The sequence below is a fragment of the Archocentrus centrarchus genome, chromosome 17 (genome assembly GCF_007364275.1).
Source record: "Archocentrus centrarchus isolate MPI-CPG fArcCen1 chromosome 17, fArcCen1, whole genome shotgun sequence".
Classification (NCBI taxonomy): Eukaryota; Metazoa; Chordata; class Actinopteri; order Cichliformes; family Cichlidae; genus Archocentrus; species Archocentrus centrarchus.
The window spans coordinates 13,949,909-13,967,834 of record NC_044362.1 but is presented as its reverse complement, the minus strand read 5'-3'; the positions used below and the strand labels follow the sequence as shown (position 1 = coordinate 13,967,834).

The 17,926-nt window shown below is 42.0% G+C and overlaps 1 protein-coding gene across 2 annotated transcripts in view; it reads right to left on the bottom strand.

Annotated features, from left to right (window-relative positions):
• Positions 1–2,801: 2,801 nt before the first annotated feature.
• LOC115795490 (protein unc-13 homolog A) overlaps positions 2,802–17,926 on the bottom strand; it is a 33,768-nt gene continuing 18,643 nt past the window's right edge. The window contains exons 19-43 of one of the 2 annotated variants that reach the window (XM_030751437.1): positions 17,616–17,785; positions 17,327–17,442; positions 16,818–16,981; positions 16,454–16,607; positions 15,631–15,699; positions 15,358–15,447; positions 14,799–14,933; positions 14,566–14,693; positions 13,871–13,956; positions 13,602–13,728; positions 13,408–13,504; positions 12,324–12,467; positions 12,151–12,228; positions 11,661–11,738; positions 11,489–11,577; positions 11,251–11,394; positions 10,575–10,698; positions 10,423–10,428; positions 9,936–9,992; positions 9,754–9,834; positions 9,161–9,308; positions 8,632–8,688; positions 7,708–7,794; positions 6,421–6,577; positions 2,802–6,280 (exon numbers count right to left, since the gene is read on the bottom strand). In XM_030751437.1, the coding sequence (XP_030607297.1) occupies positions 5,992–6,280; positions 6,421–6,577; positions 7,708–7,794; positions 8,632–8,688; positions 9,161–9,308; positions 9,754–9,834; positions 9,936–9,992; positions 10,423–10,428; positions 10,575–10,698; positions 11,251–11,394; positions 11,489–11,577; positions 11,661–11,738; positions 12,151–12,228; positions 12,324–12,467; positions 13,408–13,504; positions 13,602–13,728; positions 13,871–13,956; positions 14,566–14,693; positions 14,799–14,933; positions 15,358–15,447; positions 15,631–15,699; positions 16,454–16,607; positions 16,818–16,981; positions 17,327–17,442; positions 17,616–17,785 (2,875 nt within the window). In that variant the 3' untranslated portion in view covers positions 2,802–5,991. The remainder of the gene's footprint in view (positions 6,281–6,420; positions 6,578–7,707; positions 7,795–8,631; positions 8,689–9,160; positions 9,309–9,753; positions 9,835–9,935; positions 9,993–10,422; positions 10,429–10,574; positions 10,699–11,250; positions 11,395–11,488; positions 11,578–11,660; positions 11,739–12,150; positions 12,229–12,323; positions 12,468–13,407; positions 13,505–13,601; positions 13,729–13,870; positions 13,957–14,565; positions 14,694–14,798; positions 14,934–15,357; positions 15,448–15,630; positions 15,700–16,453; positions 16,608–16,817; positions 16,982–17,326; positions 17,443–17,615; positions 17,786–17,926) is intronic. The other variant, XM_030751438.1, reaches the window with a different exon arrangement.

Genomic DNA, 17,926 nt, shown 5'->3' with positions numbered 1-17,926 from the left:
AAAAGTAACAGCTGGAGAAACATTTTGCAAGTAATTAGGCTAATTATGTTAACTGGCGACAGGTCAGTAACATGAGTGGGTGTAAAAAGAATATCTTGGAGATGCAGAGGTTCATCAGTCTGAAAAACTGCATCTACAAGTTGTGGAATAATTTCAGAATAATGTTCCTCTAAATATAATTGTAAGTATTTTTAATATATCATCTACAGCACATAAACTAATGATTCAGAAGATCTGGAGAAATTTCTGTGCACAAGGAACAAGGTTGACAATCAATATTGAATACCTGTGATTGTTGGGTCCTCAAGCAGTACTGCATTAAAAACCGTCATGATTCTGTCATGGAAATCTCACTTCCAGAAATCACTGCCTGTGAACACAGGTCACCGCACCATCCACAAATGCAGGTTAAAACATCTTCATGCAAAGAAGAAGCCATATGTGAATACTGAAACACTGCCCTCTCCTCTGGGCCAAAGATCATTTAAAATGGACTGAGCCAAAGTGGAAAACTGTTCTGTGGTCAGACATTTGAAATTCTTTTTGGAAAACATGGACACAGTGTCCTCTGGACTACAGAGGAGACAGACCCTTCAGCTTGTTATCAGCACTCAGTTCAAATCTATCTGTGTGGGAGTGCATTTTAGTGCCTCTGCAACTGGCAGCTTGCACATCTGGTAAGGCACTGTCACTGCTGAAAAGGTATGTTCAAGTTTTGGAGCCGCATATGCTCCCATCCAGATAATGTCTGTTCAGGGAAGGCCTTGTATATTTCAGGAAGACAATGCTAAACTGCATACTGCATCTGGAGTTTTTCCTTCTCCCAAGTGCTCACTCATAAGGGTCTTTTGATTGTTGGTGGTTTCTCTTTATTGTAGAATCTTTACCTTACAATATAAAGCACCTTGAGGCAACTATTGTTATGATTTGGTGCTATATAAATAAAACTGAACTGAAAAAATTACAACAGCATAGCTTCACAGTAGAAGAGCCCAGCTGCTGAACTGGTCTGCCTGCAGTCCAGGCCTTTCACCAACAGAAAACACTTGAAGCATTATGAAACAAAAACTACAATAAAGTAGAGCCAGGTCTGTGGAGCAGCTAGAATCCTTTATCAGACAAGAATGGGACAATATTCCTGTCCCAAAAGCCCAGCAGCCGCCCTCCACAGTTCACAGACGTTTACAGACTGTTGTTAAAAGAAGAGGGGATGCCACACAGTGGTAAACACGGCCCCGTCCCAACTTTTTGGGAAAATGTTTCTGCCATCAACTTCAAAATGACCCTTTTTTTTTCTTTCTTCAAATGCTATTTTCCCAGTTAAACATTTGATATGTTTTCTGTGATCTATTATGAAAAAAAAAGTGAGTCTATGAGATCTGCAAATCTATTCTGTTTTTTCTTAGATTTTACACAGCATCCCATTTTTTTGGGAACTGGGGTTGTATCTGTAGTACCGTAAATGCTCTTCTGGGACAAAAAAAAAAAAAATGTGTACTTCACCAAAAGAATAAGGAACCCATTTCCACACACTCATATTTGCATTTGAAAATGAAGCCCAAATATAGATGAACACTTTTGATGATAATGTTTTGAATTGATCAGATCAGTGTTTACTTAATGCTCTGCAAGATGTGAGCATATAATATCTGTGTGTATTGCTTTGGTGGAAGGAATCAGTTTTGAGAGTGTGAGAAGGAAGAACACAGTTTTGAGTGCTGTGTTTGCATTTAACTCTTTTCAGTTTGTGTCTGGACTCACTGAGCCACAGTTTCTGGAAATGTGTTTAAACATTTGGGAAAAACTGTAATAGGAAGCATTGCATAAATTGCAGGCTTGTAGATTAAATATCTGGATTATAGACTTATAAAACCAACTAAGATTGGCAGTATGGCATCCAGGCATATGAACACTTTTCTATTTAATGGAAAGTTAAATGGCAAAGATCTCAATATATGAAAACTAAAACTTCCATTTCATAAAGCAAATATTTTACTGTTTAATATTATATTTGCAAAATAAAACATAAATGAAAATACTCACCTGTTACAACCCTAATTCAATTTGAATTCAACCACCACAGAATTTCTTAATCCATCCATTTTCTTTTTAACAACTTATCCAGTTCAGGGTCATGGGGTGGGCAGAGCCTACCCCAGCTGTCACAGGGAGAGATGCAGGGTACACCCTGAGCAGGTCACCAGTCCATTGCAGGGTTAACACAGAGAGACGGACACACTCGCGGCCAGTTTAGAATCATCAGTCAACCTAAACATGCATTGCACTGGGAGGAAGCTAGAGTACCCGGAGAGAACATGTGCAGATACGAAAAAACTTGCAAACTCCACACAGAAAGGCCCCAGCTGGCCAGCAGTTTCAAACCCAGGCGTGACAGTGATAACACTGTTCCACCCACAATACACTGTCCACTGGGCTTAGATTACAAAATTTATAAAGCTTGAGTTTGAAGCTTACCCTCACCCTAAAATCTTAGAAGAAATGTCAGAAGTGACCACTTTTCTTTCTTTCCTCAGTCTTCACTGTGGGGATAGAGATAAACTTGTGTCATGTGTGATCCCCTCCTCTATCCACAGAGGGGTCAGAGGTCACACAGAGAACAGACTATGCTGAGGCAGAAGCTAGTTGTTCCAAGTAAAAGTTTTATCTCAGTATAACACCATATCACAGTCATGCATTTAAAACCTCACGTGACTTCCTCAGACTCACATTAGAAGCTTGAATTAGCCCCCCCCCCCCCAATAAAATAAAGACTTTCTCCGGTTGAGCTCAGAGGCAGTAGTAATGCGATTCTCAGAAAGACAGTTGGGTTGTGACACAAATGTCCTTTTAATAGGAAGCAGATCACAATCAAGCTGCATTCCAGTTCCACTTCATCCTCATTAAAGAGCAATCAATAACGATAAGAAACAAATTAGAAACATCCTCAGTAGAAAATAATTCTCTCATGCGAGTTCTGTGTTCACTACATTCGTATTGTTACAGATGACGTATTCACAAGCCTTTTGGAAAAACAGAAAACACTGATGAGCTGTCATTACATAGCTTTGGAAAGGAAAAACAGGGAAAAGGAAAAACGTCAAGTAACATCAAAGAGACACGTGCTGGCACAATAAAGTTTCCCATCATGCAACTGAAGTTGATTCTATTCACAGGGCGCCATCATTGGTCTCCACAGAGGTGTGTCGGCGTGCATGCATGCATGTGTGTCATCTTACATGTGCCCATTTGTGCTTGAGGAGAGGTCTGTGTGTGTGTGTGTGTGTGTGTGTGGTGGTGTCTGTATGTATACAAACATACAGATATCAAGCAGGCAGCCAACCAGCCTCGGACCGGGTGATCAACTTATTTATTGTTGCTTTTTCAGCTACAATCTGACACGTCAAATTTGTGTTGCCATGGGTAACCCCGGGGTTACCCATGGCAACACATGAAAACAGTTTAACTGTGTTAAAGGAGCACTCCGCTGATTTAGCATCACATTTCTGTGCAGGTAGAAACAAACAAAAGAAGAAAAGAAACAAAGGTGGTGCTGGGAGATAGTGTCCACATATTGTTCTTCCTTGGGGCCTACATTACCCACAATGCAGTCTGGGATTTGCGTTTTATTCCAGTTACTGGGCCCTCTTTGGAGCCTTTAGCCACAAGCAGACATGAGGAAGAAGCAGGTTTGACTGCAGTCCCATTTGACAAGAGACAACAGACCTGTGCAACTTTTTTTTTTTTTTTTAAACATGCGCAACAGTAAAAATACTCTGACATGTAAATAAAAATCAGTGGAGTTCCCCTTTAAATGTTGGGCAACAATAGCAAAATCAAGTACAATCCATTTATTTTTATGACTCAGGTGAATTTTGGTGGCCTAAATCAAAGGCATGAGTTGGTCTCCCCAAGCATGTTGTGGTTTTAGGGTTGAACTCTCTCTCTGATCGGAGAAAGAAGGCTCTGCTGAGAGTAAATAACATTCAGAAGATTAGTTTTTGGTAGCTTTTGAACAGTTAAGTGAAGACAACATGTGACAGGGCGGCAGTGACATCTGGGGTTAAAAAAAAAAGGAAGAAGAAAAACCTACCCAGCGTCACTGACATCACTCAGTTTCACAAAGAGATTACAAGACGAGCCGGATGACAACTGCGAGCGCTTGCTCACCTTTTCACGTGACTAAAACTAACACTTGTACACCATAAATGCTTGGCGGTGACTCTGATGGCTTCATTCTTTGAAGAAAATTAAAGAAAAAGAAAAAGAATAAAATATGAGCTCTGGTTGGTGCAAATTTGGTCCTATTGAAGGCAAAAAGTCATTCAAAAACCAAACACTTTCCTTCTTTTTTATCCAAAACATGAGAAAAAGATTATACACTTCCAACAGGAATGGGAACTTTATGAGTCCATAAATAAAATATCTTAGTGAGTTACAAAAAAATTTGATCATAACTTTCCCATTCCCGTCATCCAGAGTGTGCAGTTGGTGCTTCTGTAGTTATTGACAGCGCATATGTTTTGGGTGTGTAAGTACAATATATTGCTCACAATCTCAGAGCCCATTTTGCAGGTGTGACGATCAAGCCCACACACACGCACACACACACACACACACACGCACACATCTTCACGCATACATTAACAAAAGGCGTGTTCACCGGCTTTGTCAGTGAACACGTAAACAAACTACTATTGCCTTGAATAAATGGGTTCAGATACGTGTGCAGGCGATCTGGAGGAAAGTATTCTGTGTCCTTTTATTTAAGTTCCTCCACAGTGACGCTCACTAAAAGGCTTTCTGAATTAAGGTGCACCCGCAGAGGGGCCGGTTTCAATGGCAGAGTAGGTAGACGGGCAACAGAAGCACGGACAGAATGAGTTAGTGCATGAAGTGACATCCCAGTCCACTGATCCTGTAGCCCTTTTTTTTTTGGAGTTAATGTGCACTCTTGAGGAGGGGGTTGTAAGACGTGGGGGTATTGCTCCGTTTTGGTGTGACGTGAAGCAAGAAGAAACATTTGAAAAATGCACATTGTATCCACGGCTTTTCCCCCTAACAGCACGTCACACATCAGGCTCGGCATGGATCCACTGGTGGTGCGTCTTCTCCGCGATAACAACAGTTACTCAGGGCACATTTATTAAAACCTTACTGTACCAGGGTTATATGCACCATGCTCACACAGATAACATATTGGAAGCACCCATCTTTAACATGGGAGCGGGAAGGGTATATCACAGTGTTCCTGGGGGTTAACATGCAGGACGTTACTACATTACGTGACTAGCAGTGATGTTGACCCTGGATGCCGATCCAAGGTCAGTGTTGTGTTATTTGTTTATTTATTTGTTTTAGGAGGGCGGGGCTGATCTTAGATCTGTGTCTGAACTCCCAACTTACACAACACATCACACTGTGGGAAGACTACAAAGAGCAAAACGACAAGGGTCAGGGGGACGGACTGGAAGAACGACACACAGTCAGGCAGGCAAGCGGACAGGCTGACGGACCGACAGGCTGACGGAGTATAGCTAAGCAGGAACCACTCTCCTGAAGATGCAGAGGAGCGAAAGTGCAAAGTGTTCATTCTCAACGTATTCACATGGATTTGCTGTTGATGTGTGGCGTTTTATCTCACATCTAAATGTGCAGCATATAAAAGGTGTCATGTATGGCAGGAAAGAGCAAGTGAGGGACGGTAATGCGAGGCTGAGCTTCAACTGAGAGTTTTTTTTTTTTATGAGTGGGGCTGCTGGGGAAATGATAAATGAGATTTATATAAACATATTCCTGCATGTTTGCATTGATAACATTGCGATGAACATGTTGCATAATGTAAGCGAGATATGTACAACTGAGCATTTTTATGAGTGTGCTTGTGTATTGCACGTGGTTGTCTATGTAGGTGTGAGTATTATGTGTGCATAACACTATGGCGGTCAGGTACGTCTCTGTGCACATGTGTTCCCTCACTCTCCTCTTCCTCCCTCAGCTGCGGCCCTCTTCAGCTGAACGCTGGTCTGACTTGAGCTTGACGAACTCTTTCGCCACGTCGTCGTTGTTGCGCTGAGAGAGGATGCGCAGCACCGTCAGGCCCGTCTCGTCCATGTGGACGCGTCTGCCCAGTGGCAGCCAGCAGGTGACACTGCCCTTGTTGGCTATGTCCTTCACCTGCAGCACGGCCATGCCCACGGTGCGGTCCTCCCTGGCGAAGCAGTAGTCCTTCACGCACACCTGCAGCTCGTAGCTCTCCGGCCCGACCTCGGTGCCCAGTGAACTGGAACAAGACAGAAACCACTGGCATTCCTCACTTGCTTATTTATTTTATTTTTTTTGGCAGAACACATTAAAAAAATTAACTTTTCTGTTCTGGATCAGCTGGCTCAGAACTGAAAATCAGATAGAGTGGATACTCACTACTGGAAGCTCTCATTGAACTTTGGCGACCAGCTGTTGTTCTTGGACTTGGTGGCAAATTTCCTCTTCTTGTCACTGAGGTGAGGGCCGATGATGTAGACTTCGACGAAAGGCCTGAAGCCCTGTGCTTTCCATTTCAGGTCATTAGCAGCCACCACTGGAGAGAGAAAGCAAGGGTAGGTAACATGAGTAATAAAATCCATAACAAAGTTTCAGCATATTGTAATTAAAGTGGTCTGAGAGGAAATTAAAACTCCTGTGGGGTCTGCTTTCAGGCTTTATAAAATACAGGAGACTGGCCACAGATCTGTTCCGCCAAGCTCAGCAGTAGAAGATACAACCAAAGAGTTCAGTAACTTCAATCTCTTTTAAGATCCTCTCCTTGTGCACCTCTGGACTGCTTGTAGAGTAGCTGCTATTTTCTTATTGCTATTGAAAAAGTCCTGTTTTGACCACTTAGACTCTGCTGAAGTTTCACTGTGGACCTCAGAGAGGGGAGACATCAGCTTCTGTGTCACACTGATCCAACATTTGTGTCAAGGATCATCACAGATGATGAGAGCTGAAACTCTGGCTAGGACTCAGACACCAAACTTCACTGGAAAAGTCCACAGTGTCAAAGCCTGAAGGTGACGCATCAGGTCAGGAGTGCGTCCAGGAGCATGAATATCATTTTTTTGACGTTCACAGACTTGCACGGTAAATCGATCCCATAGACTCAAACTATTTGACTATAATCCCCTGAGGCATCTGAGGGAGAGCATTCTGTGTAGCATGTGTCAGTGTGCCATTGACCACACACTCTACTTAACAGAGCTGGCTCTCTGTGACTTCCTTCATCCCCTTAAGTAAAATCTGAAGTTAAAGTGTTGCTGTTTGGGCATACTGGAGGAGACAGGGTGCACATCATAGATGTGTAAATGCAAGTGGTCAGAGCAGGACGGGCGAAATCGAGCAGATTGAAATCAGGTTTGTCTTTTGCTTTTTTGGGGGGGGCAGTGTCAAGGAGCACCGTATACAAAACTGTGAAAATGCACCGAGTATTTGTGCAACTTTCACCTGGAAGAGGAGGGTTTGAATTCTGTGCTAGATGTCGGCATCAAGTCATTTTTAGTTGCCACAACACACATGCAGATGGCTGTGCTCGTCTGGTGGGAGGGGCTGTTTAGTTAAATTCCAGTGTATTTTTTTCCTTCTTTAGATTTCTGCCTACTGAGCAGCTTTAAGTGAGCAAGCAAAAGAAGGTGACAGAAGACACAGCAGCACAATTTGCTCGGCTATTTTTACCTTTCACACTGATCTTGTGTTCTCCATTAGGTTGGGGTAAAATGTCCACGCCCATGACCACCTCACCGACCGCATCCACTCCGGACGCTGTAAAGACATGCTCAGTTAGTGGCAGACAGGCAACTGCGTTTGTGCATGTGTGTTTGCTGTGGGCCTAGTTTATCTTTCCATGGCAGTCAACTTGTGTTTTCTGCAGTCCCTGATGTAGCACAGCTCAGATGTATGACTTCAAGAATTTGCGATGTATCAGCAGCCTGTGAACTAAATTTAAACATGCAGATGCTACAGACACACACGCGCATGCAGGCACAAGTTCTCTGAGATGATCTGGTGAGTCGGACTTGGCCGAGTACAGCAGTTTTTGTGCCAGCTGTAATGCAAACTCTAATGCAGTAAGGGCTCTTAATTTGTTAAAGATACTACAAACACTGAAGGAAAAAGAAAAAAGGGGATTAATATGAAGGAAACTTCAATACAGACTAGACAAACACTGCTTTTAATTAGCTAGCACTATGTGTGTGTGAGACTTGTTTTGCTTATCCATCCCACGCCTTTAACACAAGTCACTACTGTGTTTACATTCTTCTCTCTCAGCTGGTCTGTTGTCTTAGACATCATGTTTCAGTGTCTCAGACAAACCACAGCATATGCATATGTGACTGTATATGTGACAGGCTTCATACATCATAACTGCTCCTGTGCTTTCTTACTCAGCTCCTAAAAAGTAGCTCAGTAAAAAAAAGAGAGTGAAAAAGAAGAAGGAGCAGAATGAGATCTGCGATGTGCCTAAAGTGAACACTGCTCACAGTCAGGTTATCTTGGGTTACTAACAGTTTGATCACAGATGTGTCTGAGCCAAAGTTTGGGTGCCGCGGGTTCGCCCTGGGGGACATGCAGATGTTACATAACACTGCAGACTTGTACCTTTCTCTGGTGGTGTGTCTTCATTCGCTGTGTATCTGATCCCTTTCCCTCCGTGGACTGAGAGAAAACAAAAAGAAATTAGTACTAAAAGAACATGCTCACACTATCACATCTGCACATAAATATAATTTTCCAAACAGGCAGTTTACAGAAGTGGCACTAGCTGATGTGTCTGACACCTAAAGGACTAGGTATCCTTCAGCAAGATGTTCACAAACATGTCTCTGATCTACAACCCACCTGCAGACTTTTAAACTTATATACTTTCTGTTTAAACCAAGCAAAGGCAAACAGTAATTTGCATGGTTTTTCTACTGTAACTTGCTGAACCGGTGAATTAAGCATTTTCTCCACTGGAAGCAAGTTATTCTATTTAATCCCATAATCCTGTTTAATTCCATAAGCCACAGTGACAAAGAATAAGCAGCTGAGCTCTTTGAGAACATCTGAAAGCTTATTTGTGTGAAATTGTTTGAAGCTACCTTGTGAGCGTGTGTGGGTATGTGTGTGATTCTGAGTGAAGTTGTACCCTGAGCACTCTGCGAGAGGACAAACTTCCTGATGAGCTTGTCCGTGGCCTGCGTGTACAGAGACAGGGCGTAGCGCAGAGACTGCAGATCCGGACTCTTTTCCAAGAACGTTTTCTTCAGGCCCACACCGCCAGCGTGGAAATATTGCTGCGTAACAGACATGACATGACACGCGTATTGAGGATAACTGAACAGTAGATAAGACGGCAGCCACAATGAGGTCTGAGCGGAGCGTGTAATGTGAGCGAGTGTGACAAAACTGCCTTGTATGTGCAACAGGGCTGTCAGCCTGTGAGGAATGAAGCAGCAATTCAAAGATCTCTAAACCCGCTCGCATTCACACCAACTAGATGCAACAACACGCAGCAAAGGCAATGTCAGCACCACCAAGATTTAAAACCAGAAAGCGTGATTAAGAGTCACGTTTAAGGTGGTTTGATTAAGAATGGAGAATGTCTTTTTTCTATTTTGATTCAAACAGCACGATCACCGTGTCCATAAAGACGTAGTATGAATCTGTAACATGCAGCCTGAAAAACTTGTGATCACCTCCTCTTACAACTTTTTATTTGCTTTGATTTGAAACACATACTTTAATGGTGTCCAGTGCCAGCTCTATTACTGCACACTGTTTAGGAGTCAGAGCCTTGGCCTCCTCTCGCCCCATGTGTTCCTGTAGGACAGAACACACAAAGGAGTCAGCCTGTCCTGCAGACATTAGATAAATGCAATTTCTTAGACATGTTCCTCTTCCACTCATCTATTTTTAATCACCTTCAGCTTGGAAAGCTGTCCCAACTCCTTTGCAGCATTGAAGATCATCTGAGTGCCCTGTCAAGGAGAGATGCACAGACCAGGTAGCACAGAGTGAGCGGAGAAAAGAAACTGAGTTTCTGAGATGTGCAGGTGAAGAAGATTTGCAAGGTGAGAGGTGAGTGAGCTACAAATTTTATGCAGATTTATGCACTTTGACAATGTTTATCTGAGTGAAAAACACTTTTGTAACTAACAAAGCAAATGGGTTACATCTCGGGAAAGTTTTCAAGAGCAAGGAGGATTATAGTTTAAGTGCTTAAGTGTGCAGTCAGCCAGTACTGCAGGGACTCACTGTCATGTAACACTGCCTCTAGTGCTTTTTGAACTGATGCACTGTAGCCACATAGAAAAAAAGTGACAAAGGCTATGAAGGGTGAAGTTAAGGTCCCTGTTTAAAGAAAGAAGAGTGTTTCTTCATGCTTAAAAAGGCTACACACATACTTACAATCACCTATGAAAGGAAGAATAAGAGCGAGAATGGGGAAATGGCAGGACAGATGGGTTAATGTGCAATTCCCGTGTAACACAGCAAAGAAAAGCACCGAAGAAGAAAAGGGTGAAGACACTGGGAGGGGCTGTCTTTTTTTAAACACGTACCGTCTGGTCAGTAAGTGTCGGAAGCACAATTGTTTTTTCCATTGTGTTCATCACCAGCTTCCACAGTTCCTTTAGCACTCTCTTCAGGACCGTCTTCTCACAGATCTTGGCAAACAGCGACAAGCTAAAACATAAAGAACAATGCAATCTCTCAGCACGCATGAAAGCAGCTTAGAACGTATTTTCAGTCGTGGGTAAAATTTTCTGAAAAAACCTGCAAGGAAAACGTCAGGCAGGGGCCGGGGGTGGTCTGGGAGTTTTTCTACACTACATGTTGATTATCAAACACAGCAGATTAAAAAAAAAAAAAGACATGCCCCTGTTTGAGGCTTTGGGTTGGGGATTTTCAAAATAAAAGTCATCTATATATTTTTAGTTATCAGTGCCATTGCTGGACTGAAAACAAAACCAAAATTTCCTTAGTTTCTTTTTTCTACAAAATGCTTATTTTACAAAATGCTGGACTTTTTCACAGCATAAGCAGCCACTGAAATTGTGGCCATGCAAACTATTAAATATAAAAAATTTAAAAAGTATTTTTTTTCTGATTTTCTAGGTAAGATCAAGAAATCTTGACCTTTGAAACACATTGATTGGCTTCTGAAACACATTTAAGGTGTTTTTTTTTTTTTTTTTTTTTATAACTCATTTGATTGAATGATACAGAGATACTTACTTGCTGTCCAGGAAGTCCATAATGGGTTGCAGGACATTATCAGCCTCCTGCACTACGCTGCCATTCGCTGGAACAGTCTGACCTTTGACCTGGGCTAGGATGTCTCCCATTTGCCTCACATTATCCTCGATCTGGGGCTGGAAACTATACCATCGCAAGGAAATATTAAAATGAAATGTGAGAAACCAGCTGTGAGAAACTGGTTGCTGGTTTCAGGCTGGCAAACAGACACACCCACCTGACAGCAAAGATGCGGCTGAGGTCGTCCATGACATTATTCAGCTTGTTCTGCAGCTCCTTCAGGAAATCGCTAGCCTCCACATTGAGCTGGAAAATGACAGATACATTGAGTGCAACGGTGATCTCACATAAGCACAACTGATATGAAAATGGTCCAAATGGAAACTCACATCTTTGCCTCCCATGGCCTCAAACATCTTCTCCAGCTGAACTCTGAGCTGCTGGATGTTATTGATTATGATACATGGCTGACGGGAGAAGGAGAAAAATCATTACACACACTTTTGTCTCATTCACCCTCTCTCTCCATCCCTGTCCTTGTCTGCTCCCAGCTTTTTACTGTAATCAATCAAGGTTAGCCCTCTCAACTTCTGTGTCTGTGAAAGCACTGTTGGTGATGCAGGATAGCAGAAGCAAGAGTTTTCAGTAATTAGTGCTCCTCCGGGGGCTCCTAGTCTCTCTGGGAGTGCAGCCCATGTTTCCCCAACCTTAAATCAGATTCGGCTAATTACATGGCCTTAATTCACTTTGAGCACCACAACCTAGGTGCAGCTATTACAGGAACCATTTATTGTGTTCAAATTCATCAACTTGACCATTTACACCAAACTGTGGAGAACATAAATGCAGTTCGAATTCCACACGTTTTCCCACACCTACCACTTTCTCTTTCTTGACATGATTTGGAAAGTCCTTTGCTATGATGTCAGCATAAGACAGCAGGACATTGCCAATAGTCTAAGAGGTAAAAAAAACAAAGCATAAATAATAATAGTTAGACATATAAGACAGCGGGGAGACATTCTGTGAGAGAGTTAGGAGATGAAAGTCACCTTGGCGAATCTCTTCATATAATTGCCAATGATCTGAGGATCGGGACATTCCAGTTTGCGGATGATTTCGAAGCTCTGATTGAGCTGAGAGAACACGTCCACCACTGAGCAGGAGAACAAAGCGTGCTCTGATGTGACCTGAAACTGTTGAACAACAAGAAAGAATGGGAAAAGTATAAGAAGCAAACAGTACAGCACATTGATCTGAGCATGCTTAACACTGAGGACCACCAACGGGAGAAGGTCACATCTAAAACAATGGAACTGACCCCTCATCAACTTCCCGTGACTGTATTTAAAAGTAGTTCCTCTAAAAGCTTTTTGATCCGGGGGATCAAGGCGATCAGAGGGTTATGATGGGAAACAAATCCTCTCATTAACAGCCCAGCCATTAGCCAAAGAGGTGGATAGTGTTATGGTAAGTGACAGAGCTTGGGGAATCGCTTTTTTTGCTCACACAGGAAAGCAGAAGCTGCCTCGGGTGGCAGTAATTGGACCCAAAGGATCCCTGACATATGAGCCGGGAGACTCTTCAGCTGCTTTGTATCGACCTTCTTGGTGCAAGCAACACTGAGAGCGTGAGATGCTGTGTGTGTGTGTGTGTGTGTGTGTGTACAGACTGGTGCTCTGTTCTGCAGTGAGGCATTTTTTTCACTTTGGTATTGAGTCAGTATCGGGTCATTATTGACTCCCTGGAGGCATTCGACCCTTTCTTCTTATGGATGTGCTGAGTTGGAGATGATGAGAAATTCCAGAATTTGCATGAAAATTGCATGAATAAATTTTTTGAGGGGATTTGCCTTCAGGTACTGGGTTGCATTTAGGTTTTCACTATGTGTGAGACAGTTGCTGTCTCAGCAGAGTGTGATTGCTCAATATGCCCCCCACCCCCCACCTTTTCTCCATGATTTTTGCTGTGCCACAAAAAGTTGAACATTAAAATATAAGGTTTGAAGTTTTTGGGGTAATGGCTTATGAAGTTTCATGCGTATTTCAGTATTTAAAAGCAATACGGTTGTGGATTTACCAACAACAACACCTGATAATATGATAGTAGGATAAGGTAATGGATGAAAACAGTTACCCCATCTTTTTTGTCCCTCTCGAGGGCCCCGTGGAGAAAATCTCTGGACACCTCCTCATTCTCGTCCAACCACATGATGACAAATGGCTCAAACCAGCTGCACAACACAGAATGAGAAAGGAGCAACATAAATCTTTGTGCCACAGTGGCAAATGTTTCAGGAAAGGCGTGCAGCTCTATAGAAAAATACTCACGCTGGATATTCAGGTACGTGCTTCTGGAAAGTGGTAAGGTCTTTGCAGTACTCATTATAGAGCCACTTCACCTTGAAGTGCAAATTCATATAATCTGCACTTTTGCACAGGCGATGCTTCTCATGCTCTGAATATCAAAGAGGAAGAAAGAGTGAGGAGAGTCCCACACTAAACTCCTTCTCTTTCCACTCTTTCTACAGGTTACAAAATTAAAGAAAACAAGTGAGTTGATGTCCAATCACTCCGATCTCATCATCCTAAACACTTACCCTCCATAGCATACTTCATATCTTGTGCAAACATGTTCCACATGACCTCAGCGCTGATCTTGCCCACATTGAGTTCCTGGGGAAACCTGAAGGAGACATTACAGTGCTCAAGACTAAATCCAGCTCCATATTCAGTAATGGTGCTGTATTATTTAACAAGATAGCCCAGGCCCTTTCTTATGTAACTCCATCGGTGCTTTCACAGTTTGTTTTCAGCTGCCACAAAGAGAGAAATCCACCACAGAGAGAATATGAAATTACAAGATACTCTTATCCTCATTTTTTATTCCAAAACAAAGCTATGGGTTTATTTGAATTTATAATAAAATATTAATTTAGCAGTTTTAAAATTAAAACTATACAATTGCAGGAGTTACTTTATGAACAGAAATCAAGGGTTTGCTGCAAGTACAGTTACATAACAGAGTTGATGTTGTACAGCTGTTTGATATTCTTAGACACTGTATTCTCTTTGCTTTGGGTTTTAGAACTGACAGGACACTATTTGTGTCTCACAACAGTTTCTGTTTCCCTTTTTGTTCCACCTTACCCACACACACACACACACACAAAACCCATAGTCTACTGCTTTATTTTTTGCTTATAAAGCCTTTCACAGGCTAGCCTTGATATTTCCAGCACTGCCTGTGTTTGATAACTGAAGAGTTAGACAAATCTTATAAGCACACACTCACTGATTAAGGCAAGGAGTGTAGGAGTTTTTGTCCTCCTCTATGATGGACACAATGAGGGTAATGAGTTTTGACCAGAAGTCCAGGTTCTTGGTGCTGGGACCCTGCTCATCTGGAGGAACAGCTTTTGACTAAAAATAGAAAGATTTCTTTCACTGAAAATGCACTAAAACTGCAGTGGTAGCATCTGTACAGAAATACAGAAGATTCGTCATCACATACGAATGCATACTTACAGGGTCTGTCTGATATTCCCTGTTGTAGAGGTCATGGCAGTTGTTGAAAATGTACTCGTAGGTGGAGTTGAGACAGGCTTTTACACAGTCCTTAACCACCTGACTTGCCCTTGGGGGACTCTGCAGCTCCTGGACCTGAAAACAAAAATTAAACAGCATATTGCTGAAGTCAAAACTCCTCAAAGCATTTACCAGCCACACGCAGCAGGAGGGTTTTCTCACTGGGACTTTAACCATCAACTCACTGAACTGCACAAATGGCACCTCTGTACAGTAGCAGCCACACTAAAACAGGCACACACACACACATCAGAGTGTTTCAGTGCTAATAGCTTAAGTTTAAATAGGGTTATGCTGATGAGGCTGATTCTTAGTTTGTGCTTCAGGCTACTTTCTAGAAAGTACTGATATTTATACTATGTTAAAAAGAAAAGAAAGAAAAGAAAAGAAAAGAAAAGAAAAGAAAAGAAAAGAAAAGAAAAGAAAAGAAAAGAAAAGAAAAGAAAAGAAAAGAAAAGAAAAGAAAAGAAAAGAAAAGAAAAGAAAAAAGAAATCTTACCTTCATCCTAAAAAAAGTGATACTAGTCAAAAGGTCAACAGTAGACTTGAGGTCTTGTAGTCTTTCAGGACTGCTGGCTGGGAAGTTATTCTGAAAACACAGCAAATAAAAAAAAATGTCAAAGTGGCTTAAAAGCATACTCTCTTCTTAAAATGATGTATGTATGCAGAAAAATGGCAGCAAGAGACTGACAAACAGAAACACCTGTAAGCAGTATTTAATTTAGGATCAAATTGTTCAGCACATTTTATAATAGAAATAAGAAGTATGTACCCGATACATGGACAGGTCAATTCTCAGGGAGTTGTGCAGCTGATCCAGCAGTTTGACAAACCTCTCCTTCTACAGAGGTAAAGATGCAGAAACAAACATGCTCTCAAACACAGCACGGCTGGAGGATTATTTGTTACTATTTGACTAAGCAAATCCAGAGTGGATCTGATGATGCTCAGCTGACTACACGTTTAACAAAGCAGGGACATATTTAACTGAGCCAGTCATTTTTAAGGGTGTTAAAGAGAGATGTTATCTTCTTTAGTATAGGATTTTTCAATTAGCATATAATTCCTCTTGTATACACTCACCGGCCACTTTGTTAGGTACAACTGTTTTCCCTGCTTGTTAATACAAAAATCTAATCAGCCAATCACATGGTAGAAACTCAGTGCATTTAGCCATGGTCAAGATGACCTGCTGAAGTTCAAACTGAGCATCAGAATGTGAGTGACTTTGAACGTGGCATGGTTGTTGGTTCAGAAACTGCTGATGTGCTGGGATTTTCATCTGTAGGGTTTACAGAGCATGGTCTGAAAAAGAGAAAATATCCAGCTCTGCTCCACAGTCACCAGATCTCAATCCAACAGAGCACAGAAACAGGAGATTTGCACAAATCTGCAGCAACAAGGTGATGCTATCATGTCAATATAGACCAGAATTACTGAGAAATGCTTCCAGCACCATGTTGAATCTGTGCCATGAAGAATTAAAACAGTTCTGAAGGTGGAAGGAGGTCGAAGCCAATGCTAGTGTACCTAATATTGTGTCTGGTGAGTGCATAGTCACATATAGAAAGGGACAAAATCTTTCTGGGTCTCACTCCAAAGTTTGATGCCGCAAATCTGTCTGAGGCAGAAACATTGTTGGAGGACTGGGTGGTGTGAGCGTAGTAAGCATTGATGTTGGCAAGTAGGGTGCTCATCACAGCTGGTACTCCTGGGCACATGTACTTAGATGACAAGCAGGCAAAGTGGCTGTGGGAAGGACAAAAAACCAAACATTCAGTACATTTACTTGCTTCTCATAAACCTGTATTGACCAATAAGAAAATACACTGTCTAGTTAAGATTTAGCTGTACTGTGTGGTTCATGAAGCCATTTAAAAGCAGATCAACGCTTCACTTTTCAAACATTTCAGATTTTCCCTCCCTCTGCTCAATCCTCTAAGCTCCCGGGTTACTAACGTCATGGCCTGGTAGATGGACTCCACTCCGTATCTCATAGCAAACTCATCCACGATCTCCTGAGCTGTCTCATCAAAGTACACCTTCCAGGCATCATCTCCTTTGGCATCAGGAATCTTTACTACACCACCATTTTGCTCCTCAGTGGTGTACTGGAACAGATGCTGAACACATACAAAGAGAAAATAAGGGCGGTTTTATGTACTAAGCTATTGTTTACATTATTACTAGCAGTAGTAGTTGTATTAGTAATAGCAGTTAAATAGCAAGGAAATTACTTGATAAAGCATATTGAATGCAACATTTGCAGATCATTAAAAAGTAAAAAAAATAAATACATCCATCTAATCAGCAGGATAAAATCTCAATATAAGACTTCAGTGTGCCCATTTATGTCAGTGTTAACTGTGTGCCGCCCACAGTTAAACTTGACTGGAACTGATATAATAAATAGTTCAAATAATTGCAAAGACATTTAGAGGATTTCCATTAGAAGTCCACTCACTGACCTCATGCAGACAGGTGTACTGGACATGGTAAGGAGCCACCGTTTCCTCTCCTTTGATCTCCACGCTTATGTGCATCCGAATGGCTCCAGACACAGCAGACTTATCTGTTCTCTTGTCTGTCACGAGAAAGTAAGATATGTCTCCTTAGTTGGCTGAAATCTCTTCTATCTACAGCAGACAAGCACTTCAATTATCTGTTTCTTGTGCCGTTATCACTTCCTGACTTGTTGCTCCTCTCATTCATCTCTAATTCACGATCCCCTTTTCTCCTGTCCCATAAAAAACTCACCCAGGTTGTACCAGACATCCATCTCCCCGCTCAGAGTGCGGACTTCGATGATAGTTTGACCCAGGAAGTCATCGCTCTCACGTTTGAACCTTTGTTTCACACGAGACTTGATGTCGTCGTCCTCGTCCCACACACGAACCTTGATGCGGTCGGATGAGTTGTGGCATTCACTGGATGAAGGAGGGGCAGAAATGGTTGAAAAAAAATAAGAAGTTGGCAACTGTAATGCAGAGAAAGACCCTGTTGGAAGGGGAAATTAAGGCAAACTACAGTGACATAAAAAAATAGAACAATGCATCTTCAACAATTGT